This window comes from Physella acuta, unplaced genomic scaffold (genome assembly GCF_028476545.2).
Source record: "Physella acuta isolate Inbredline_101_S28 unplaced genomic scaffold, ASM2847654v3 ptg001856l, whole genome shotgun sequence".
Lineage (NCBI taxonomy): Eukaryota > Metazoa > Mollusca > Gastropoda > Physidae > Physella > Physella acuta.
In genome coordinates, this window is record NW_026733364.1 from 112,205 (window position 1) to 139,010 (window position 26,806).

The 26,806-nt window shown below is 35.7% G+C and overlaps 1 protein-coding gene across 5 annotated transcripts; it reads right to left on the bottom strand.

The window, feature by feature from the left end:
- Positions 1-903: 903 nt before the first annotated feature.
- Positions 904-26,031, bottom strand: LOC131930828 (heme transporter FLVCR2). 5 transcript variants are annotated; one of them, XM_059287459.1, is made up of 13 exons: positions 25,900-26,031; positions 24,258-24,585; positions 8,734-8,978; positions 6,461-6,633; positions 5,873-6,014; positions 5,217-5,358; positions 4,183-4,320; positions 3,964-4,031; positions 3,768-3,871; positions 3,437-3,547; positions 3,232-3,337; positions 2,832-2,943; positions 904-2,273 (listed from the first exon to the last, which is right to left on the bottom strand). In XM_059287459.1, the coding sequence occupies exons 2-13, from the start codon at positions 24,259-24,261 to the stop codon at positions 2,173-2,175; spliced, it is 1,446 nt and encodes a 481-aa protein (XP_059143442.1). In that variant the 5' UTR covers positions 24,262-24,585; positions 25,900-26,031; the 3' UTR covers positions 904-2,172. The 5 variants fall into 5 exon arrangements, with proteins under 5 accessions (XP_059143442.1, XP_059143441.1, XP_059143440.1 ...); XM_059287458.1 differs by having other exon boundaries at positions 25,838-26,006; XM_059287457.1 differs by having other exon boundaries at positions 25,832-26,006.
- Positions 26,032-26,806: the final 775 nt, after the last annotated feature.

The window sequence follows — 26,806 nt, forward strand, 5'->3', positions numbered from 1 at the left end:
AAAAAAAATTAACCATGAAAAAAAATTCCAAAGAAAAAAATAATAGCTTACTAATTAGGCCTTTGTACAGAATTTTTAAAAAATTAATGAAAAGAACAAGAAATAGGCCTAAATCTTTTAGCTAACACTATCTAAACTTTCAGTGTTTGATGTGTAGTTATAGTTCCTTCCCATAGCAAAAATGTATAATAATGACTTGACAGTATCTTCAGGCATGGTTACCCCAGGTAACTGCCTCAGGAATTTAATTACATCTGGTGCACATGGTCAATTTAGTTAATAAACAACCTTCCCATTGTTATCCATAATCGTCTTTAGATTATTTTCCTTTAAAAAAAAAGAATGGTCCCGTGGTTAACAAGCTCCAGTTACTTCATGCTTTTAATCTGGAAGAAGTTATTTTAAGTTGTTTTAGTCCAAAAATTGCGTCAAACTCTTCTAGCAATTTAATGTTGTATCACCAGATTCTGCTCTTTCTAAATAACCAAAATTCTAATAAAAGCAAATATTAACATCATATTTATTTTTAAGGAATCCAGATGTGGCATAATGTCACTAGAGTCAAAACCAATTCTACCCTAATGGCATTATGGATGACACTTGAATAACAGTTGGCCTAATGGTTTGTTAAATCCTAGGGGAAAGATTTTCAAAATTAATTTTGAAAATTAATTTTAAAAGTTTATATTGCAATTGTTTTAAAAGATTCAAATATTAGTAAATAAAACCGCAAGCAATAAAAGAAAACCTAGACATTTTCAGTTTATACAATTGGTATAAATATGTAATGCTTTGCAATAATACTGGTCAATTAAAAAAAATGTTACTTAGGCAAGTAATACTTTAAGCATAAAATCTTTCGATGTTTTAAAACGTTTTTACAAATCTTTGAAAACTCTCATATTTTCAAAATAGTATACTAGCTTAACTAATATATAAGTCTGTAAATGATTTTATAATTGATAAAAAGTGGTTGAATAAATCAAACTAATTACATGCTTACAAATTAAGTTGCTGAATTTAATTTGAAAATTATAGAAAATTACCTTAATTATGTAAAAAGTATTTCCTTTTTCTTTTAAAGTTTTTTTTATAAATAAAGCTGTTACAATAAACAGTAAAAAATATTATTGGCTTAAACAGCGTTATGTGGAAGCAAAATAACATTCACAGTAATAAATAAAATATAATTTGTCAATTAGACATGATCATGTACCTTTTGGCAGCAAAAAGTCAATAAAAGTTTGAAAGTAAAAAAATGGAAAAAGGCAAATTTATAAAATCCAAAATGCGCTTTAAAAAAAAAGAATTTCAATTAATAGCATCAAACAAGATATTGAGTTTAGATTAATAGGCTATATCCAAATACAACTCTTAGATCCAGATGAAAGTTTTTGTATAACTCCCACTAAGTTCCCCATTATTTGTTTATGGCTGTTAGTCCACTTAAAAATAATTGAGTAATAGTTCTTTTATTAATATAATGTGGAGGAGAAACTTAACTGCTTCTATTTATATGTTCATTATATACATAAAATAAACAAGGAAAAAATGAAATATTTTTACTTCAGCCATCATTTCTTAAGTAAACATCCGTGTGCATCTGCTGTGTGATAGCTGAGGTTTGATACTTCAAGACAAAAATAATTTCTCTAGAAATAAAACATTTAAAAAAAAGTTTAGTTACAAATTCTCATAATGCTGCTGCAATATAACAGTCCAAGTCATTGCTTATCTCAGCAGAATACTATAAATAAACACATTTTAAAATTTAGCAAAAGGGCAACAACAGGTGGATATCTAAACAATATTTGTTCCATTATTTCCGAGCAGTTTGATATAAACTTTAGTAAACACATCAGAGCTTAATTAAATATTTTTGGTTTATGGAAGAGCTTCTTATAAACAAGATTATTATTTTTACACACTCTGAATAGGAGTGACATTTCTATGACATGATACTATGAAGATAAATGCTGGTAAACACATTGTACCACCCCTTCAATTTTAATAGGCTTATACAATAAATTACATCTTATAGTGAAATGTGATACACAACTTTTCTAACAATATTTTCAGTTCATTACCATTGTTTCAAAAAAAATCTTAAGGATAGGAGATTTTTTTAGACTTATACAAAAAAAATTGATTAAATAACATCTGCAGGACAGTTTAAGAATTGAAATGGCTATTGGGTGCAATGATTTCATCTGTCCTCTGTGTCCATTCTCCCTTCCCTGCAGCCTGTCGCCTGTAGTCTGGTTTAATGACAGCTGGCGACAGTAAAATATGTTTGTTAGCATTCATTTGTTGCATGAGGTCTGAATTAATGTATTAATTCCTTTTACCTGGTGGCTTAATTAAACACACTTACACTCAAGGACTTTTAAATAATACAGGTCATTAGCACATCACATTATTTTGCAAAGTCTACCTGAACTGATATTTTTACACTCAAATTGAATAATTAAAAAAAAAATTTTTTAAACTTTCTTCTAAAACTTTTCTTTTTTTGTGTCAAAAAATCTAAACTTATGTTAAATCTGCTTAAAAAGAAAAAGTGTCTTTTAATAAAATCATCAACCAATAAAAACTAATTTTTTTCCATATTAGATTCTTTAATTTCAACACTGTAGTGCTTTTTATCCCCACAACTCTAATGACTAAAAAACAATTGCATCAGATTTCAACTCTATGTGACTGCAGTAATATAATATCTTGTAAAAGATTTTGACTATTTATACCAAGATAAAGAGCAACAAAAAATCATAACTATAAGCACATTTTTAAAAGACTAAAAAGCAAATTGATTAATATTAGCAATATCTGACCAGTTATCACAGTTCCGAGTAGTAAAAGAGCACACATTGTGATGTTAGCACTGAACACATTTATAGATTCCAACATGGCTCGCATTCCAAGCGTCAGGATGATACCAAAAATCTAGAAACAGAAAATAATAATCCATAAATATCACAATAACTGTCTTATAAATATTAATTTACTTTGTTGTGTTAGGAATGTTGATTCTTAGTTATTTCCAACAATTAAAAAGAATGGACCTAGTTAATTGTTTATGTGCTTACTAGGATTTATTGTATAAACAAATACATATGGCCTATAGAACATTAAATCAAGAACCAAAATTTTACTATAAATAAATAACATTCAAAGTATAAATATAACCATTTTATTCGACTTTGCAACTAATTGGTTGTAAATAATTAATACCTGAGCAGATGCATTCAGCAAACCAGATGATGTCCCTTCTGATTCAGGGAAAGTTAACTCTGCTGCAAATTCAAATCCTACTGGTAAATAGCCTGTCATAAAAAATCTGTAAGGAAAGTAATATGATATTCATCACTCTGTTGTACTGCATCAATATTAAAGTAACATATGGAATGATATATTTTATAGCTTTTAGTCTACTTACCCCAATGCTCCAGCAGTTATAAAAACTATCCAGATAGCCTCTACGTCAAGAGTAAATGTAAATGCAACTGTACCAGCCAAAGATAAAATGTATATTCCAATGGTTGTAGCCCTTAAAATTTTTAGAGTAAATTTTAATTAAATGTTATATAGCCTAATAATAGTTTTGACTGAAATATTTCTGATCATTAGGCCCTATAATAATTATTTGCATGTAAATGTTACTGGTACAAAAATAGAATTATTTGAAACCAAAAATAATCATTACAATTCATCTATTTTCACAATGTATTTGTTTCATATTATTAAATACAAATGTATTTTACACTAACTTGAAAGTTTTAGTTTTGTCCAGCCAAATTCCAGCAATAATAGCACCCAGTACTCCCATCAATATGATGGTCAGACCAATTCTTCCTGCATTCTCTTCTTCATCCTGTAATGAAGACAAATAATAATTGAAAGGTCATAGGGCATCTAGAGAAGGAGAGTAACTTATAAGTTTTTCTCTCCTAAAGTTTCACTTACCTTAAAATAATACAGCACAATGGCATTTAAGAGAGTTGAAATAGCATAAAATGAACCTGTGTTGATACCTGCAAGAAGTTAAAAGAAAAAGTTAGTGTTTCTCCTAAAAAAATTTAAATGTGTTTCTTATCGTAAGAATTTCACTTTAAATCATATTCTCAAAATTTAAAGAAGAGGATTCATAAGTTACAATTTGAAAGCAATTGATCCTTGACTCACCATAGGCTATCATGAGAACAATAAATCCTCTGTTTCGTAACAGCCTAGAAAGAGATTTGAAATAATCTTCATGTGTAGCTGCCTCTACTGCCAACTGTTGGGCTCTACTGGGTGGTTGGGGAGGCTTGTCACGTAAAACTGGGGATTCAAAGTTTGCAAGATAGGAAGATAATAACATAACATATCCAACTCTAAGATAACTACTAAATAAAAATTAAACACTCAAAATTAACTCTTAAGAGATTTGACTTTTTACATTGTGATAACATTCTGACCGTTTCTTTGTAAATGAATAGTTATAATTAAAAACAACTCAATCATTTAAGTTGTTTTTCTTTTCAGCCTAACTTCTTTTCAGATTGTACACTGCTAACTTTTGGTTTATGTTGATAATTAGCCTAAATTAATTACTACATTTTACATTTGCGCATTATCATAGTTAGGCTGTGGTGGTTGGGGTGGTCAGCATCTAACCAGAATGTCCGTGATTTGATCTAATAATGGGGAATTTGATAAAACTCTAGAATCTAAAGGGATTTTGTTGCCAATACAATTATTTCCCAGACCTGTTTTAGGTACCCATCAGGGATAGATCAACCCAGTAATATACTCAGACACAGAACTTGTAGGATATCCAGCATTAACATTGCACTTTTAAAAAAAATATTTTTAAAAATTCTTACATTAAACAGTAAGAAACTTTTCAATCATAACAGATAAGAATGAATGTCTTATAGATAACAAATAAAAATGAAAGTCTTGCAACAAATAAGAATGAAAGTCTCATAGATAACAAATAAGAATGAAAATCTTACAAATTATAATAAGAAGGAAAATCTCAACAAATTACAAAAAAGAAGGGAAGACTTATGGATAATAAAAATCTTACATATAAGAACAAGAATGAAGATTTTACAGATAACAAATAAGAATGAAAGTCTTACAGATAATAAAAATCTTACAGATGACAATAAGAATGCAAATCTTATAGATAACAAATAAGAATGAAAGTCTTACAGATAATAAAATCTTACAGATAACAATAAGAATGAATATAACACTTGTGACAGCAGCGCCAATGTAGAACATGCAGTAAAAATCTGATGCCATTGTGTCTCTGTCTTTAGAGTTGGGGACAAGCATTGGGGGGATCAAAAACCCTACAGCAATCCCAACCTAAAGGAATGAAAACAGTTTTATATTACAGCTCACATGAACTGAGGATAAAATTGCTACACAAAACATTATGGTATATAAAACATTCACTATTGGATAAAACTAATGATTAACAACAGTTTGAGGTGGAAAAAAGACGAAAAAAAAAAATGACAATCATAGTATGTCAGAAAAGAATATATTCTTTGGTTGGGAAGAAATGTTTGAAAATATGCATCTACCAGATGGCCACAGGATCAATGCTATTGATTGGGTTTTTGTTTGTTTCGTTGGAAAAACTTTTGCATGCTTGGAGTTTCAACGAGAAAAATGTATGCAATGTGTTTCAATGAGCAAAAAATATACACTGAACTGAATGTACTAAGATGTGTTAAAATTGGCAGATATTAACCAAATGGGTCCCATTGAACATAAATACAACAATGTGCTACAATGAATGAAAAACATTCATTACAATGTGTTACAATGAGCAGAAAGTACATATCAAAATGTGGTACATCGAGCAAAGACTTACCTGATTACCAAATACCCCCAAAGAGGTTGCCGTAGAGACTTCGTTAGGACCAAACCAGACGGCTGCCAGACGTGCAGGTATTCCCAGCACCCATATCTGTGAGATGGCACAGATTGTTTGAGCGATCATCAACAGCCAAAACCTATGTGAAAGAAACATTTACAATTAAATATAACCTCATTAAAAAAAATCCAAATTATTTAATGTGGATATTTGCTATACAAACTTAAAAGAAAAAATATTGGTCTTTTAATTTATTTTTTGTTTTTAAATATTTAAGCCAAAGGTTTAAATATTGGTTTCAATTTTAAAAATAGGTAATACTTTGATAAACAACACCAATCACTAAAATTACAAGCCTATATAAAAATACATCACTTAGATATTTGTAATTCTAGGAGTGTCAACGAATCTTTCAAGCAAAAATTACTTGTTTGAGCATCAACATCATGTTGGTCTAAATCCAATTATGGGGCGCTGGCAAAATTTGTTCATGGGACATCGGTCAGACCCACCCCCTTGACCACCAGTGCAAGCTTTTAAAATTCTCCGGACTTGTAAGCTAACAGAGGACAAAGAGATACTGACCTGTCTGACGACACACTGGCACACTTGAGCCAGGCACCCAAAGCATTGAGAAGCGATCCCAGAATGCAGGAGAGCCTTAACCCTTTCTTGTCCAGGATCCAAGTGGCTGGCAGGATGAGGATGATGTAAGCCAGCATGTAGATCATGGACAGCCAATCAATGGCTGTGTTGCGCTGCCGAATTTTTATACATATTTTACTAAAACATGTTTAAATTGATCTCAGTGCAAAATATAGTGATTAGGTTAAGTTGTGAGTACACAAACACTAGTGAAGTTGAGTGAAGCTCTCATCTTTATAAATATAAGCTAATACACTAAGACATGGTAATTTAGGCCTTGGGTATCAGCATTAGGCGAGTATGTACTTTGAGGACCATGAACAAATATAAACGTGTAGCTGATGGTACGCGGCAAGCAGAAAGGTAAATGTGCTGGTGTTTATTTTATATGATTGATATGGGCCATAAGGCTCTTGGTGCTCCAGGATTAGTGCCAATCAGGCTAACTCACTGGAATGGCAATACTTTAATGCTGCCACATTTAATGACGGCCATGTTTCAGTGTGGCAATATTTTATGGAGGCCATGTTTTACTGTGGCCACACTTGATGACAGCCATGAATTAATGACGGCCATGTTTCAATGCGGCAATATTTTATGGAGGCCATGTTTTACTGTGGCCACACTTGATGACGGCCATGAGTTACTGTGGCCATGATTTGTGACGGTCATGCTTTAATGCGGCAATGCTTTAATTCCGCGCGGCCACAGTTACTGACGTCTATGATTCAGTGTGGCAACATTTTATGACGGCCATGCTTTATTACTGCTATGATTTATTACTACCATGCTTTAATACGGCCATATTTTAGTGCAGCCGCGCTCTAATGCGGCCGAACTTGATGGCGGCCATGAGGCAACATTTTATGAAGGCCATACTTTATTGCGGCACTGATTTATGACTGCCATGTTTTAATGCAGCCATACTTTAATGCAGCGCGGCCATATTTAGGCTACTGACGGCCATGCTCTAATGTGGCCACTAAATTAAGCTCGCCGGCAAAATGTTTCAGCAATGGCGGCATGTCATTATATCAAAGTGCCTCTCGACAGGCTAAATTAATTTACATAGTTGCAACCAGTATCAAGTGTGGTCTAGCCTAGTTCATGTGTACTTTGTGTTTAAACAGCGTTGAATTGCAACTACTCGGGATCTAAGTCAAACTATTGGTTTATTGGGTGCAATTTCATGTTGACCTCCCATAGCTGGTGTCAAGCCAATCTTATTTGCCTCATCGTTTTGTAACGTCTTCCGATTGCAGTCAACATTAAGTTTTGAAGTTGTAGTGGGCAGTGGCGTAGCGAGGTCGGGTGTCACCCGGTGCGGCACTTAATGGTGTCACCCCCCAGAGGCGTAGCGACCCTTCCCGGGGACAAATTTTCGATTTGCACCCCCCTCCCCCCTCAAGTTTTCGATTTGCACCCCCCCTCAAGTTTTCGATTTGCACCCCCCCCCCTCAAGTTTTTCTCTATATATTTTGCTATTTTTTGCCTTGGTGTCACCCCCCTAAATGGTGTCACCCGGTGAGGTCCGCACCCCCCGCCCCCCCCCCTCGCTACGCCCCTGTAGTGGGTATGACTATTCAACATGTGTCACCTTTTGTTATGGGCACAGTTGGATAAGTCAAACGCAAGCCTCATCATTGTTCCGAAATACATCACTAAGCGAAGGACGTTGTATAACCGATGAAGAACAGCAGCATATATTTGCATGTATAATTGACACCAGCTTGTTTGAAATGACTCAATCAATGGCCTAGCTGTACTTTTGTGTCAAAAATTGACATATTTTAACATACGAACAAAAACACAATTGACTTATTTTAACATATGAAATACCTGTTGGTTTTTTTTTATTCTAATCTCAAGTTGTATCAAAATAATAAAAAAATAATTTAAAAAACCCTAATTAACATAAAAACAATTAAGTGGTATGCAACTCAGGCCATTCCAAATTTGACAACAACCCAAGCGTGGTAGCCTTCAGAGCTATAGATTGCTGTTGGCGGTTGAAAACAGTGTTTCTTTCAGCCTTTATCTCCGATGGGGGGGGGGGGGCGTACACTGTTAAAAGTATATATTTTTCTATTTAAACTCCGTTTCGTTCCGGGGGCGGGGGGAGGGGCGGTAGACTTCCTACGCGGATTGTCCCCCTCCCCCCCCCCCCTCCCGGAAGAGATGCCTGGAAGAAACTCTGGTTGAAACCGACGTACCTGATATTCGTTAGCTGGTAAACTTTCGTTGTAGAAGCCCGCCAACACGTTGGTGATGATGTTGAGGTGGATCCACTGGAAGGCATTGCTGAAGGAGTAGAGGCAGAAGAGACACAGCATCACCCAGCGCTGCCAGTACACCTGCGGAGTGCTGTCGTCTGCTGCCTTCACGCTGCCGCGCAGGAGGTCCACCTGGTTCTCAAGTTCTCCATTTTCTGGGGATTTCTTTTTCGATCCTAGCTGACCTGAAATCACAGTAGATGCGTGGAGGTTTAAAAGTTGTGATAGTGTTTGTTAAAAAAAAAACCATTAGCTTATGTTTAAACAATCCTAACAAATAAACATAGGACTTCCGTGCAAAACGTGTATACATAAAGACAAAAAAAAAACCACCAAACAAGTATCAATATATAAATGAATGAAGTTTGTTTAAAAATATATTAAAAACGTAAAATCAGACGTTAGGTTAAACAATAAAATTTTATGCATCACCCTGTTAGATCTACACGGGAATCCGTAACACAATTTGTAATACAAATTTATTAAATAAAACAAAACTAGATTGTATTTTACAGACGGAATCAGAAATGAGAATTTTTGGCCTGAGGCGACAACACGTGTACATTAAAAAAAATATCTATATCTAAATAGATAATGGAAAGATGTATTTATTAGTTTGTCATAATTTTTCGCTTGGCATAAGAATGAACCCTCTCCCGTTCTTTGCTGTTTCAAAAATCTTGCTATAAATTTAGACACGGGTTGGCTGGAAGAACCTGAAGGGAATTCTCTCTCTCTCCCCCCCCCCCCCCACCTCTCTCTGTCAATAAGGGTAAATCGTCGCATCCGGTGGGTTTAATGACCGGATGAAACAATCAGCGATACATTAACGGCTTTGGTCAAGTCTTCTGACAACTACTTTAGATTTTTCTGATTCGTATAAAGCAGTCGCTATTAGTAACGGCTTAATCAGAACACAAAAAACACCCCACAGCAGCATAGGACCCTTCCACCGACACCATTGTAGATCTAACAGTGCACGGTTGGGTTTTAATGGACGACCACCACGAACTTGACCACCATCCGACTACCACCTCCACAAACAAAACAGCCCACAAACTAAACTACCCACACAACCACCCACAAACTAAACTTCCCACACAACCACCAACAAACTAAACTACTAAAGACTACGAAGTTTTTAAGAAATATACACAGAATGTTTTGTTTTAATGTGGCATCTACGTTTTTTAATAATAAAAAAAAATACTGCATAATTTTGTGTCCCCACCTTTCACACCCTCCCCGTATTTTGTGTATTTTGTAAAGCACTTGGCTTTTTATCTGTTATTTATCACGGAACATAGTGGAAGTATTGTAAACATGCAAAATGAAATCGAAATCGATTTTGATAAATCTTAACGTTTTACACCTTGCTAAAAAGAAAACAAAAATGTTTTGCAATTTTATTTATGTGTGTGTGTGTGTGAACACGACAACTTACGAACCGTTTGTTATGTTGACTAAATTGTATTTATAATTTTTATATCAAATTTGTAGTTGTGTGTCAGCTTTTGAGCGATTTCCGGAAACCCGGAAACATCGATAACTTGAGCACCTTTTCAGCTTGGTTAGTCTCATTTTGAATAACAGTATGACATTGTAAATGCGCATGTTTTAAAAGAATGCTGGTAACCGGAAATCGTCCTTTCTTACCATGGAGACACGATAACTTGAGTAATATTTGAGTTGGATAGACGAAGTTTCACATACAAGTATAAGGTCTTCTAATTAGAATTAATGCTTTTAATTTTTGAGCGACATCCGAGACCCGAAAGTGGTATTTCACCATGCTTCCGGTTTTTAAAATACCAATATCTAAAGCACCGTTTAAGTTGGGCGGACGAAATTTCACGTATTATCACTTATATTTCATAACGAATCTCATAAAGCATATTCTAAGAACTTTTTGCCTCTATGTGTTTTCTCGAAAGCGAGCAGTTTTTTTCACAAAATTCTATATTTCTATAGCTCGATTGGACTGTTGTAAAGAAATATACTAGAAAGTTTAGGGAGAGCTCACTCAAGCATTTGAAAAAAATGCTCGATTCACTGTTCTGCATTAAAAAGGTAAATAACACTAATGAATTGATGATCAACTAAAAGAAGGTTATCGCGTGATCACGAACCAGCAGGTCTATATGAGCCAGAGGCACGCAGGCGTCCAACAACAACACCCAATTTAAAGCGCTCACACAGGCGCCTTATCTCAGGTGATACCAAAAAATGGCGGCGGGGCGTTATCTTGGCCTGGTTTGGACTAATGCCAACGGATAGTCTGCTGAGGCAACGCCGCTGTTTTTTTAAACCTGTTTTGATTCAACTTGTTTGTTTAATAATGTCAAAAGTTGTAATAGAAAGGTCTATTTTCTCGGTTAAAAGATTGTTACAGCAAGGAAACCTAGAAGAAATATTTCAAGCACTTGAAATTTACGAGGTGAAACACGGCCTTTTTGGTACTATTATATAAATGTATGTGTGTGGTGTATGTGAGTGCGTGGGACTGTGCGTGTGCGTAGGTGTGCATGTGTGTTTTCTTTTAACCCATGATAAATGATAAATATAAATTGTTGGAGCAATACACCTCTTACACTAAGAAAATGTTTTCGTCCAAAACGATTAATTGATCGACTTGTGGTTAAACAAAACTTTGTTGTTCTCGAATACAAGAGAGCTTCTGTACGAGCTAAGCAGACGGTTACCATAAATAAATAATTGAAACAAGAAAACGGATTTTAGCGGGGCAAGGTGACTTGGTCATTGTTCCATGCTAAGCGGTCATTGTTTTCTTTGCTGGACTAGGCCAGACACTGTCTTTTAAAATGGTGACGTCACACACTATATATAAACTACCGGATGTTTTCAAAGTTCAAACGCAAACATCTGTGTAGCATCTGTAAGTAGTGTAAGTCTAAAGTCTAAAATCTAAAAGAATTTTAAAATTTAAGATACGTGACATTACATAAACAAGTGGCGGGTTCAGTGTTTCTTCCAGACTTTTTTCTCCGGGGGGGGGGGGGGCACTTGAAATTTTCGGGGGGCGGGGGGTAGACTTTCTTCGGGGGGGGGGGCGGACACTGTTAAAAGTATATATTTTCTATATAAATTATATAAATTTCATTTCGTTCGGGGGGGGGGGGGGGGGGCGGTAAAAAAATTTCGGGGGGGGGGGGGGCTTCGCTCCCCCGAAGAGATGCCTGGAAGAAACTCTGGGCGGGTTAGAAGATAAGTAACAATCGGATGTATGGGTTATAGTCCCCTACATGGTGTGATAAAGTGTAATAACAGACGTGATGACAGTCAAACTTTCAGTCAAGCTGCTTTAATCCAATTATGAGGCATAGCTCGTCCACGACATTCACTTCAGACTTTCAGACAGTAATTCTGTGCTAAAATTTTCGGCTAATGAAACACACAAAAAACGTCCTTATTTAAAAAAAAAAGTAATTTGCTCTTCCTTCTAAAATGAGCTCAGCTAGCGTTGACAAATCCAATAATGATTCGGGGTCAATATAGTGAACAACTCACAACTGGGCCCAACTATTTGTTTTAAACATAGAATTGTTGTTGTATATCAGTAGGATAAAGAACCCGAATAAACTGTTGTTATTAAATAAAAGTTAACAGCGTACATATTCTGAGTGCAATTATATATATATATATATATGTATATATATATGCATATATATATATATATATATATATATATATATATATATATATATATATATATATATATATATACATATATACATATATATATATATATATATATGTATATGTATATATATATATATATATATATATATATATATATATATATTATATATATATATATATATATATATATATATATATATATATATATGTATATATATATATATATATATATATATATATATATATATATATATATATATGCATATATATATATATATATATATATATATATATATATATATATATATATATATATATATATATATATATATATATATATATATTACATATTCTGAGTGCAATTATATATATATATGTATATATGTATATATATATATATATATATATATATATATATATATATTACATATTCTGAGTGCAATTATATATATATATATATATATATATATATATATATATATATATATATATATATATATATATATATATATATATATATATATATATATATATATATATATATATATATATTACATATTCTGAGTGCAATTATATATATATATGTATATATGTATATATATATATATATATATATATATATATATATATATATATATATATATATATATATATATTACATATTCTGAGTGCAATTATATATATATATATATATATATATATATATATATATATATATATATATATATATATATATATATATATATATATATATATATATATATATAACAACATGTAAATATACATTTAATTTTTTAATTAAATAAATATTTACTCAAATACTAGAGCCTATGAATTTCTACTAGCCATTCATAATATATAAATTTACCATATACACATTTAGATCAACAGCTTATCGGTAAAAAAAATGCAGAGATAACCTAAGTCGAATAAAATTTAAATTAGATTACATTTTTATAAGGCTAAATACGTTAGTGTAATTTTATCTTTAATTAGCACTAACGCCACAAGAGTGCACCTCTATAAAAAGACGTGTTTTAATAAAAGAGTTCCAAGTGTGATTTAAAAGTGAGAATAGTTGTCATGTTGGCAGGTTCAGCACGTGGCCAGCCCGTCTGTACCTGACACTGTTACATTATGTTCAGCCTGGACTTGTAACGATACAACAACATTAACTTTGACATGTTTGAAATGCAGAAATACATACGGACCAACGCCTCTAAACGTCTCTTGTGGCATCAGAACAAACAACTGACCAACACCTTGACATATTAGATTAATTCTAAACCTTACACCTTGAAATATTTGATATATTATATAACTTCGACTAAAATCAATGTCTCTCTAATATTAAAATAGAAATACAGGTTAAAGGTTTCGAAATACAGAATAAAAAAAATTAGTTTTACTGAATTTCAGAAGCTCCATCTGGTTTATCAGACTCTAGAATATAAACGCAATCCTTTTAAAATAAAACAAACACCTCAATTTGAGTTAAAGTAGCTGTTGAATCACTACAGCATTACACATCCGTTATTATAAACGGGAGTTGTAACTAGTGAAACAAAGCGGCTATTTGATGACTTCCGCGTGTGTGGTTTTCATCTTTTCCTTGATGTTATCGCCATTCACACATTGACGCATAGCGTATTCATTCGACCGCACCCAGAAAGATCTACGTCTGCGTTCATTTACGAAAGTGATAAATCGATGTGAGAACATCCGCCCCAGCTCCTAAAAAGAACCACCTCATTTTTTAGTTTTTGAGCGAATGCTCAATTGTGCGGCCACGGTCGGTCTAAGCATTGAGTTCATCAAGCGTGGCGAGATACGCAAGTTACTGCAGGTCAAAGATTAATCGAGATCGGCTTTAGGACGTCAAGATTATATCAGTACACAAAAAAAGGCCACGCAAATAGTACGTCATGAGATATTACCACATATTACAGGTAATATGAAATATTACCACATCTCCACACATTACAGTAGAGAATACGACTGCTATTTTTAGGGTTGCCCCTCATATTTTGTCAACATGTGTAGTGCCGTTACTCCCATCTATCAACATTTTACGTGAGACCCTCCCATTGGTCTGGTCCTCCACGCTCACCCTAACGACTCGGGCTATTTTTGGCTTTTCCTCATTAGGAACTAGCCGGGCCAGGGCTATCGCGTAAACACCCGGCAGTGTCCGGTTAAATAACTATATACTATGTCTGAGTGATGCTACCCCGGATCTTCAGTGGTACAAGTAAATTATTCCGATACATGGTAACTATCCAGCATACACGTGAATAAACCGTACAAATTGATTAGGTAAGTTGTTCCAATACAAGTGAGGAGACTCAAGAAAATAAATTACATAAATACAGGCTAATTATCCTAATTACATGCATATTCTCGCGTAGAGTATACGAGGACCACAGTTTTAGGACCACTGTAGTGACCTATTTGTTAATGACAGGGACATAATAATTTTAAACTGAACATTTAATGGTGAAGAAAACTTTATGATAATTACCTTTGGTAATTTTTTTTTTGCACGATCATTCCTCGATTTTATCTTAATCGCCAGTGCGACTCACATTCTTCTGTTCATGATTCCCCCCCCCCCCCCCCAACCCCACAAAAAAAAAACGAAAAAAGCATCAAATTGACACCCGCCTAGCGCATTTATTATTTCTGTAGACATCAAACGATAATATAAAACATTTTTAGGAGTTTTTCTTCGGAGCAATAACATGCGTGTGACGTCAAACAGGAAAGTCAGTTAAACATTACAGCTTTCAAGCCCACCCCATTTCGGAATCCACCTGTTTGATAAGCTCACGAGACACGATGTTCATTCCATCTATTTCTTCATGCCTAGTTTTTTTTAAAAATAAAAAACAACGTTATATAAACACGTAGGGTGCAGAGACTAAGTCAAATGAAGAAATGTTTAAAAAGTTGTTAAAAAAACACAGTTATATTGCTTTATACTATCAGATCAATGTATTACTTTCCATTTTTCTTGATTTTCTAAAACATTATGATAATACAGTTGTCACTTCGAATGTTGGTTGAAAATTCGCGTTTATAATATTCAGTTAACAATGTAAAAGCTAGGGCTGGATTTATAGTGGCATTACGGGGTTGCCAACAGACAAAAGTACTAAGCATGGATTCCGAGAAATAGCCTCATTTGTGCTTATACGGTGGTATCTTTGTCCCTAGAACCTGTGGAGTAGCTAGTGAAAAATTGTGGTGGCTGATTTCATAGTTGTTAAATGTAATTTTAGATGGTGCTCTTTAAAACCCATTCTACATTTATATATTGTGTACAGTTGATAGTTTATACTAATTTATAGACATTAGCGCCGTTTAACACCTATCTTCCGCAAAACAAGATGAGGTTGTGATAAGGTCTAACGAAAATGATTGTTAATAAATTAAAGTCCTAACTTAAATTCTATACTCACCTAATAATTTTAATTTCATCGTAAGCACACACACACACAAGTTTAACGCGCTAATATTATTGTGAGAGTGGATGTTACACGTGTGAGCCAACAGCTCGAGCAGTGAGCAGGGCTGGTTTAAACTCATACACCTGAGTAGACGACAAAAGGGCCGGCTATCGATTTTTTAAATTAATTTTTAAGCTGCGATTCGCATTTTCAATTGGGAAATACAACCTTCGACTGTAATTATCCTATGTTTCCACGGCGTGTGTAAAGCAATCACATAGTTACCACGGCTAACGTAAAGCTACCCCAACTTGTGTAAAGCTACCACATAGCTACGGTGGCTTGTGTAAAGCTACCCATTAGTTACCGCGGCTAATGTAAAACTACCCATTAGTTACCACGGCTAATGTAAAGCTACCCATTAGTTACCGCGGCTAATGTAAAGCTACCCATTAGTTACCACGGTTAATATAAAGCTACCCATTAGTTACCACGGCTAATGTAAAGCTACCCATTAGTTACAATGGCTAATGAAAAGCTAACAATTAGTTATCATGGCTAATGTAAAGTTACTAATTAGTTACCACGGCTAACGTAAAGCTACCCCAGCTTGCGTAAAGCGTGTACAAAGTTACTTGCTGTTTTAATGGTTTAATAAAAAAACAGACAAACGTATGTATATTTGTACTCATACCCGAGTCACCCATAAACGCCGTCACGTCCCCCCCCCCCCCCCCCTCCCATTCTTTAAGATTTTACGTCGCCTTTGTATACAATGTAGTGTAATTGTAACAGTAACTGCGTCTAAAAATAAGCCAGTGATGAACGAAGAAAGTACTTTAAAAAAAAAAACCTCTTTAGTTGTATTGCGTTACTTCCCCTCATATACAACCAGAGCGGTAACAACGATGGTGACCAAGGGTGAACCAATTCGAACAACTCTACTTGCGTCACTGTTGGAAAGGGTGTTTCGGTACTGTCGAGGGAGGATAACTCCGTTTGTCACGTGACTTCCCCCTTCGCACGTCACATCTATATCTACCACCACAGTTCTGCTGTAAAAACGGTAACAGTACGACAGTTGATACAGGCAAACTCTATAGCAGCTTCTCCATTAAAGCAAGTCAAGACGTTAGCAATGTAAATTACTACTGACTACTAGGACTACTAATGACAAATTACCACTTTCTCTAATGACCCCTTGTTCGATTGACCACTAGGTCTAATGAACACTAGCTCAACTGACTACTAGAGAGACAACACAATAATGATGCAGTACCTCTCGAATCCTCACTATAAAATGGATGAAAAATTTCAAAACAAATTTTCCTTTCAACACGTCTACTGTTGTCCCGTAACTTCAGAAACACACAGAGTAACCGGTAAGGGTTTCCAAGCAGTCGATGGAAGAGGGAGGGGGGGGGGGGGGGGAAGGTGGGGGGTATATCTTGAGTCTTATACACAATAGTGTATCCTAGAAACAAAAAGCGAGGGGGGGGGCCGGGGGGGGGGGGGGGAACATATCCGACTTTAGGGGGCACCAAAATGGGTTGGAAAAATAAATTGAAAGGTTGAGGGGGGTGCAAATCGAAAGTTTTGAGAGGGGGGGGGGGTGGTGCAAATCGAAATCTTGAGGGGGGGGGGGGGGGTGTGCAAATCGAAAAGTTTGTCCCCGGGCGCCGGGAGGGTCGCTACGCCTCTGGAGGGGGGGTGGTAAAGTTGAAACCTCTCTCAAGCTTATGTGGATGTTTCAAAGAATGCGACAAATAAATCACAAACAAAACACAACACGAGAATGTTGACAGATGGTTTGGAATTATTGATTTGGGACCAATGCACAGACTGTCGCCATATCGGAGAAGCGGTTGAAAAATGTACATTTTGATTCACATACACTACACGACAGTAAAAAAAAAAAAGAAAAACTAGACCAGAAGCATGCTGGGAAAATTTGACATGTCGCGCTGACCCAACGTTTCGACTATAAGTTACACTGAACATCAGGCATGCACATTTACAAACACTGCCGTTCTACTGCACTATCACTACCCAATGCAATTTTATTGCACCCAGGGTTTCTTGGAGGCATCTCTTCGGGGGGAAAGAGACTCCACCCCCCTCCCCCACTGCACGAAAACAAAAAAATATTTTATATACTTTTACCAGTGTCCACCGTCGTCGTCGTCGTCGTCGTCCCCCCCCCCCCCCCCCCACCTATCCCCTGGAGAATGAAATCTGGAAGAAACACTGATTTCACCATTAAGACACAGATCTAGATATTTAAAGATTTAAGGAAAAAAAAACGTGTTTGATAACTTATCAGTTCGATATCTAGAGAACCAGTGTATAAGGTCTTATGAACCACACGCATTCTTTAGGCTGAAATGTCACTTATCACATAGTTGATGACATGAATGGGGAGATAACTAGATCTAAGTGAAGCGCCCCTGTGACCCACATTATTACAGAAAACTATGGGCGCCTGTCTTATTTCAATTCCAATTCGTGACGTCATATTCCGTTATCTCTGTTGAAGGAAATGGGTCAGAAGAAATCTCTAGAAATCCCCAGCCCATACGAACACGGGTTTATCACATTAGTCCCACATCTTCAGTCGCAAGCGATGAACGGTTTGGGACCATTTGTTTTTTTGTTCGAACAGGCCCACAATGAGGTGTTAAAAAGTAGATTAGATAGTGTTTACTTTGACCAGTATAAGTCTACTAATGCTGTCTTTATGTAAACACTTGCACCTTAAGACAAGTACAGTGGTTCGACACCACAATGTGGCGTCGTAAGTGAAGCATGGAGTTAGAACGAACAATCACTCTTTAGTTATAGTGTGAACATATGGCAAACATATAAAATAAAATAAAACGCACCTGTTATGTCGTGGAGAGTTGACATCTTCGAGTCAATACGTTAACTTGAAGTGAGAGCTCACAAAAGCTAATAGAATCTAGATTTTTATATACTTAAGTTTAAAAGCGATCTCTTTAAGTTTGACCATTTCGCAACATTTGAATCGCAGCACAAGTGTTTTTCGCACCTTTCAATCCCCGGAAATTCTATTGTACCGAGTTTGATAACGTAACATCAAGTACTCGCAGAGTTATCTTTCCGGTGCCACGACTCCCCCTGACGTATTTAGTTTGGCCTGCTAGTCAGACGTGCGTTGCTCGCTTGTAGCTATCTCACGAAACTGGGGTCGAGTGTTCTCAGGTCTGATCGCCCGCCATGGCCTACGCTGAGTCAAAGATCACACCATCTACATTTATTTCAAGCCCATGTTTTCATTTTATTTCCTCGGTTACTTGAGTTATAACAGCTGCCACTGCATCTGTCTAGACGCCTAAGATTGTAAGGGAATTGGAAAGCTCTGACTTTCTTAGGTGCTGGGAGGCGGTCTATGGTCAGACATGTGGCTGGGTAGAAAGGAACACTAAAGGTGGATTGTCAGAATTACTTTTAAACCAAATTACTGCTATTTAAATTTGGTGAATAAGTCGACAAATTTTGTACACGTTATGTTTACATCACTATATTTATACATACACACACACGCACACACATATATACGAACAATGCACCACATTTCTACCAGACACTATCCTATATCAACCACATCGATGAAAAGAGATGTTAGCGAGGTCAATAAGAAAGACTAGTCGAAGGTTTAGCAAACATTCGATGGCGCATCGATTATGTGCTATAAAAAGGCCCTTAACACCCGTGGAGCTTGTGCCCCTAGAGGCAGGGGACTGGCAAACATGGCGTTCAAACACCGACAGACGATTTTTGAGCTCGACAAATCCTTTGGCGCAGTTACATGCTTGCATTATCACGACTGCTTGGCAAATCAAATAAAGCTAATATCGCGTTCACAGTTAAGCCAAGAATTTGAGGATTTTGTGCTTATTCATAGTTGTTATTAAAAGCAAAGGTGGGTTATGTAAAAATTGTCAGTTGTTTAAGATGGGCCAGTGCTGCCTTGATAAATAAGTAGTGTTAGCCTAAATCCTTTCAGACCTAAAGATCCATAGGGCAGACGAAGTGGTCCATATGTTTATTGACCTCGGCATTTGAAGGGGTGGTGTGGTCAGTACTATGCAAAGACGCCTTTAACTTTCCCTAATGTAAGTCAGGTACCCATCAGAGCTGGGTGGACAAAAAAACGGACCGAGATCCAAACTCGAGACCTTTGTGCTGGTAGCCGAGCTCTCTGCCATTCAACTACGCCGTCTCACTAGTGACAGCATGGGCTAATTCATTAACTTTTCTGCTGTAAAATTGTGTGTAGTAGCCAAGCTTTAAGCTTGTTCGTGTATGTCTGGCGCACTCGTCAAGAGAAGAAAACACAATTACTTTCACCCATGCATTTTTTAACAGCTCGTTGTGGTTCTTAATTAAGAACCTCTAACCCAGAACCGTTAGTGATATGATAACTTGGCGTGTCCTCGAGAATTAATGAGCGCAATTTCGTGAACTTGATCACCATTCCCCCCCCCCCCCCCCCCCACCCCCACCTATCTCTCAATAGATTATTGAATGCGAGGCTGAGACAGCTCACTTGTAATAAACAGAAAGATTGATGAGAGGGGCTACAGAAACCGAAAATCTAACGACCATCCGAATTTAGGGAAAATCTAACGACCATCCGAATTTAGGGAAAATCTAACGACCATCCGAATTTAGGGAAAATCTAACGACCATCCGAATTTAGGGAAAATCTAACGACCATCCGAATTTAGGGAAAATCTAACGACCATCCGAATTTAGGGAAAATCTAACGACCATCCGAATTTAGGGAAAATCTAACGACCATCCGAATTTAGGGAAAATCTAACGACCATCCGAATTTAGGGAAAATCTAACGACCATCCGAATTTAGGGAAAATCTAACGACCATTCGAATTTAGGGAAAATCTAACGACCATCCGAATTTAGGGAAAATCTAACGACCATTCGAATTTAGAGAAAATCTAACGACCATCCGAATTTAGGGAATATCTAACACTATCCAAATTTAGTGAAAATCTCAAGGCCACCAGATTTTTGTCAAAATCTGGAGGCCATCCGAATTTGTCAAAACGCACCATTTTAGCTAACAAGTAAAGGCCAGCGTACAACATTTCTTGTCTGACAACCTACCCGCGAAAAGGTCGTCGTAATGGCCGACTTCCGTCAGCACACGACCTCATATTTTGCCACACTCTCACTAAGATGCTGTCACTAAAAGGGTAAAATCATTACTCACATAACAAAATAACCCCGTGTTCCTGCATGTCTTGTTTAGCCCGACACACATGTCGGACAGTTGGTCAATAAGAGGGGCAGACGACTCCCCAAACTTAATGACCTCTGACCTCATCACATCAACACTTGTCAACTGCGTGCGATTAAAATATGCTCTCGCTCGAGTTTCCTTAACTGGCTCAGTTAGTGCGCAATGGGTACAATGTGGTGTGTAATGAGTACAATATGGTGCACAATGGGTACGTTAGGGGGTACTGTGTCGATGAACAATGAGTACAATATGGTGTATAATTAGTACAATTTGGTGCATGATTGGTACAATATGGTGCACAATGGGTACAATTTGGTGCACAATGGGTACATTATGGTGCACAATGAGTACAATATGGTGCACAATGTGTACAATAAGGTACATAATACGTACAATATGGTACACAATAGGTATAATATGGGTACATTAGGAAGTATTGTGTCGGTACAGAATGGGTACATTATTGGTACAGTGCCGGTACATTATTGGTACAGTGTCGGTACAATATTGGTACAGTGTCGGTACATTATTGGTACAGTGTCGGTACATTATTGGTACAGTGTCGGTACATTATTGGTACAGTGTCGGTACATTATTGGTACAGTGTCGGTACATTATTGGTACAGTGTCGGTACATTATTGGTACAGTGACGGTACATTATTGGTACAGTGTCGGTACATTACTGGTACAGTGTCGGTACATTATTGGTACAGTGTCGGTACATTATTGGTACAGTGTCGGTACATTATTGGTACAGTGTCGGTACATTATTGGTACAGCATGGGTACATTATAGGTACAGTGTCTGTACATTATTGGAATTGTTTGTGTAATATGAGTAGGGAGCCAGTACTATCTGAGTGTGTGTAACGTGGGGCAGCCCACAATGCGAGTACAGCCGGTGCAGTGTGCGTCCAGTATGTGTACAATATTTGGTTTTACAATCGGAGGCTGAACTTTTGTCCGAAAGGCGCCGGCCCGAATGTCGTTTGCCTAAATGCGACAAATGCGCGAATGCTTACAATTTTTCATAATGAAATCTTTTCTGTTTTTCCGTTTAAAGAAAATATAAAACGTGTCGTAGGCCCGTTACTATCTAAGGACATAGTACAATACGAGTACAGTTAGGTACAGTGTGAGTACAGCCGGCAACAGAATTAAGTCAACGACTGTTTTACTCATCTCTGGACGATGTGACTAATCTAAAAATGCCGCACTTAACTATGTGTCACAGTTACAGAGTTGAATATATCAGCATGGCCTAACGACCAACATAACAGCAGTATAAGCCGAACGGGGAATTAATGACTCATCTAAAAGTTGGTACGGTCTAACTAAATACAACACCAGAGCGGGTGAGAGAAATTAACAAAATGGTAATTAGGAAACTGATGAAACTAGTTCAGAAATGTTTTAAAAATATCTTTATGGACAGATGGGACAAGCCTGGGTTAATCAGATGAGCAATTAATTAAACGTATTGGTTTCATTAAGAGAAACACCTACAGCACCTGTGCTGTGCTAATTGTAAAATTATGGGGTGACATGGGCTATGAGAGCGTAGCACACCGTTTTATGTGAATCCCTACAAGGCCACGTCTTATTTTTAGAAACACCAAAGGCATTCAACCGTGAATACGATTCGTGAATGAAACAGCACTTCATATCTACACTATCAAAAGAATAAAATGGGAACTTGTGTTTTATTTTGTTTCCCCTTGACGACTAAATGGATTGCACAAGGATAATCGGTCAAAGGAAATTCACGATATTTGAAAATTCTATTCTCCAAGGAAATCCATTGATATCGTCGAGAATATTTATTTTAAAAGAATTATTTTCTGTTAAGAGTCATTTTTACAGCATAATAAATGTTTTGCTATCCTAGATCAGCGAATGCTTTTCATATCTTACAGGGTTTTTTTTAATGTGGTCCATGACTACAGTTTATCTGTTTCTCTGACCTCGGCATATAAAATATTGTGTAACTTTGCCTTCAGGTAACCATCACAGTCTGTCCACTTCTAAAATAAAAAAGACCGTGTATACTTCCACCTGTGAACATACACCCCCCACATCCCCTAAAAATGCCTATAATAACGTACCAGTAGGCCTTACCAGTGTATTATTGCATTGTGCTAGATACAAAGGGGAGGTAATGCTAAGGTAAAAAATTCCGATTCATCTCGTGGTTTCATGGTACGGAATAATCACAATATGTTAATGAACCCTCAAACGTCATGCCAAACTTGTTGTTTCGCAATGGGTAAATTCCGTATACGGGTCATTACACATGTTAATTACTTTGTATATGTATATATATATATATATATATATATATATATATATATATATATATATATATATATATATATATACATATATATATATATATATATATATATATATATATATATATATATATATACATATATATATATATATATATATATATATATATATATATATATATATATACCTGATTATATTAAGCTGTATAAATGTGTATAAATATCACTAATTTAATTTAAAAGAATAGCAGTAGGCCTTTGTGTATTAAATTTTCAACTATTATGCAATTTTAAAAAATAAAATAGTAAAACATGATCTCTAACCATCGTCTAACATTGTAAAGAACTGAACTTGGAATTGTCCAGCTAGATCTAGACTGACCGTTGATTTCTGTGAGTGGGGCATGTGGCGGCCGAACCAACGTAACTCCCCCCTCCCTCCCACCCACATCGTGTGGCCACAACAATAGCCAGTTAGATTCATTATCCCAAGTAGCAATCAAAACTGTGTTGACCGAAGGTCATCCTCAATATAATTATACATTTAAAAAACGCAGGCGCGGCCAGATTTAACAGAGAATGTCAAGAAAATGACAGCGAGAAAGGCCTAAACAGTTGAATAAAAATAAATTTAAAACAATACACAAGTCTCGCCATTTAAAAAAAAGAACCAATTAAAACAAAAGCTAAATATAGGCTAAATACTATTAAAATAAATAGGTAGAGTGATCTATACGATAGAACAAGATTCATTTTTTAAAATATATATTTACTCACCCATCGCTTTATCTTGTCGAAGAGCGTCTGTCTAGACCAATCGCACACACCTTGAACAACGAACTCAATCTAGACAGGTTATTCTATTGAGGGACAGCAAATGTTTATACTCCGTTATCCAAGCTAGGCCTAGGTTTAGTTTCATCTTGTGTGAGCTCAAAATATTCGCATTCACAATTTGGAAATATGTCAAGATTCGCGTTTTTCCTAAGCTAAGTACTAAGCGACGGCCTTTTTACTTCGGTGCAAAACAGTTATGATCAATTAAAACGAACAATTGTAATTGAGATATTTTAAAATATTGATTGTTCAAACAGTAGTAGGCCTGCTATTAAAAAACGATCACACAATCAATACACGGACACAATACTGAATTAACCAATTAATCTCATAGAGGACTTATCTTAAAAATGACGTTTAGCTCATAACACACCGTCACAGTGTTGTAATAATAACAATAGCAACAGGTTGGAAAGGCTAGGCGAATATATCACATGTCGATTCCTTACAAGAATGGTATGACATCATTAATGAATACTTAATGAAACCAAAGAAGAACCGCGTGCAACAATGTGTACCGGTCCGGGAGACAACACGGTTGGCTGACTACACATTGCACATCAGACCACGCTCTCGTGCTTGGTGAATTCATGCCCTCACACACCACGACCTTCCCCGCTCGAAACTTCTGCGGGTGTTGTTTAATTATTTCAATTAGGCCCTAAATTAGAGTTCATAAATCTGCTAGTAAGTTTGCATGTCAACACTGAATTTAAGCTAATTAATCGATTAAGCAGACATCAGACTAACTTGTCATTGCCGTCGTTTGAAGGCTATCATAGCACACATATCTAAAAGCTTAATTGCAGTAGGCCTAATGGGGTGACTAAACTAATTCATCATGTAACAATGATCAAAATAATGGAACACATTCTTTCGGTTTTTAACAATAGTTTATAGATCTAGTTTATGTCTAATAATAAGACAGGCACCTTGCCCTTGGCCCTATACATAATTATTAATATTGTATTATTATGATTAGTATCCTCATCTACGAATGAATTAATATCAGTAGGCCTAATACTTTTATAGTATTTATACTTATGAAGTTATTACAGCCTATTTAAGTAGTTACATTTTTAATTAACTTTTTAGTATACTGTTAGACGTTAGATCCTAACTACTTTTTCTAGATCTAGATCTAGTATTAATTATTAATATTAAGTAGGCTAGGCCCTATTATTATTATTTATTAGGCCTAGGCCTAAGTATTAAATTAATTTTATTTTTATTTTTAGATCTAGCATCTGGCCTGGAGTATTAGAATAATACTATAGGCCTAATTATTTAACTTAATTCTATTTCATCTATTCATCTGTTCTGTGTTATTTTAAATTTATTATTAGTAATATTAGGCCTACAAAAATGTAATCTCGATCTGGATCTAGACTCTAGAAGATCTAGAATCTAGATCCTAGATATCTAATCTAGATTCTAGAGCTCGGTTCTAGATCTAGATTCTAATCTAGAATCTAGATTTAGATTGTACATCTAGTTGTAGGATAGGTGGTTACCGGTACATGAACATTTTAAATCTGAGAACAGACGGCTAAAATAAAAACACAAATCGCTTCACATTTACAAGAAGTGTATCGCCCGAACTGCTTTTATCCCGTAGCAGAAACCAACACACGTTGGGTGCAACAAACACGCGACGGCCTCGGTTTATCCAACTAGATCCACACGCCGCGAGCACACGTAAAGCTCATAGCTGATAAAAAAAAAAAAGAAAACGAAAAAAAAAAAGAAACGGAACGTAACGTCTTCTTGTGTAGACGATGTGTCGCCTATTGATTTCTTTTTTTTTTCTTGGATAACTATTAAACTAAGGACTGAGGGGTTATCGCTCGGGGCAATTGTGCAAAATTAAACTATACATCGTTAAAAAAGGGTCTATTTATTTACATTATAATACTGTTATGTACCTGAGTTTTGATTCAGTTGGTCATTTGGGTACTGCTATTTCTCTTTCATTCTATCCAGTGTATCTTTAACGCATCCCCGGAGCAAAATCTCTAAAAAAAACACCACTGGATCTAATAATCTAGAACATTAAACGATATATATAATATATATATATATATATATATATATATATATATATATATATATATATATATATATATATATATATATATATATATATATATATATAATTACTTGTAATTTAATTAGGTCCTATAACTAATTGCGTTTATTTTTCAGGTTCTTTTTTAACTTTTACGTTAGAGGGAATTAAAAATTGGAATATTCCGAGTAAACTATCTTTACATTAGGTCGATCACTTGGACACACGCACTTACCAACACTACTCAAATACTCACACTTTACCCTTCTATTAATACATTCGCTAGTACGCAAGCAAATACGTTCAACACCCGTCGCATCACCAATACCACCACTAAAAAGACAGCCCCCCCCCATCCCCTCCTAATATTACCACTCACACACCACTCCTCCCAACACACACATAAGGTGAGATTAAGAGA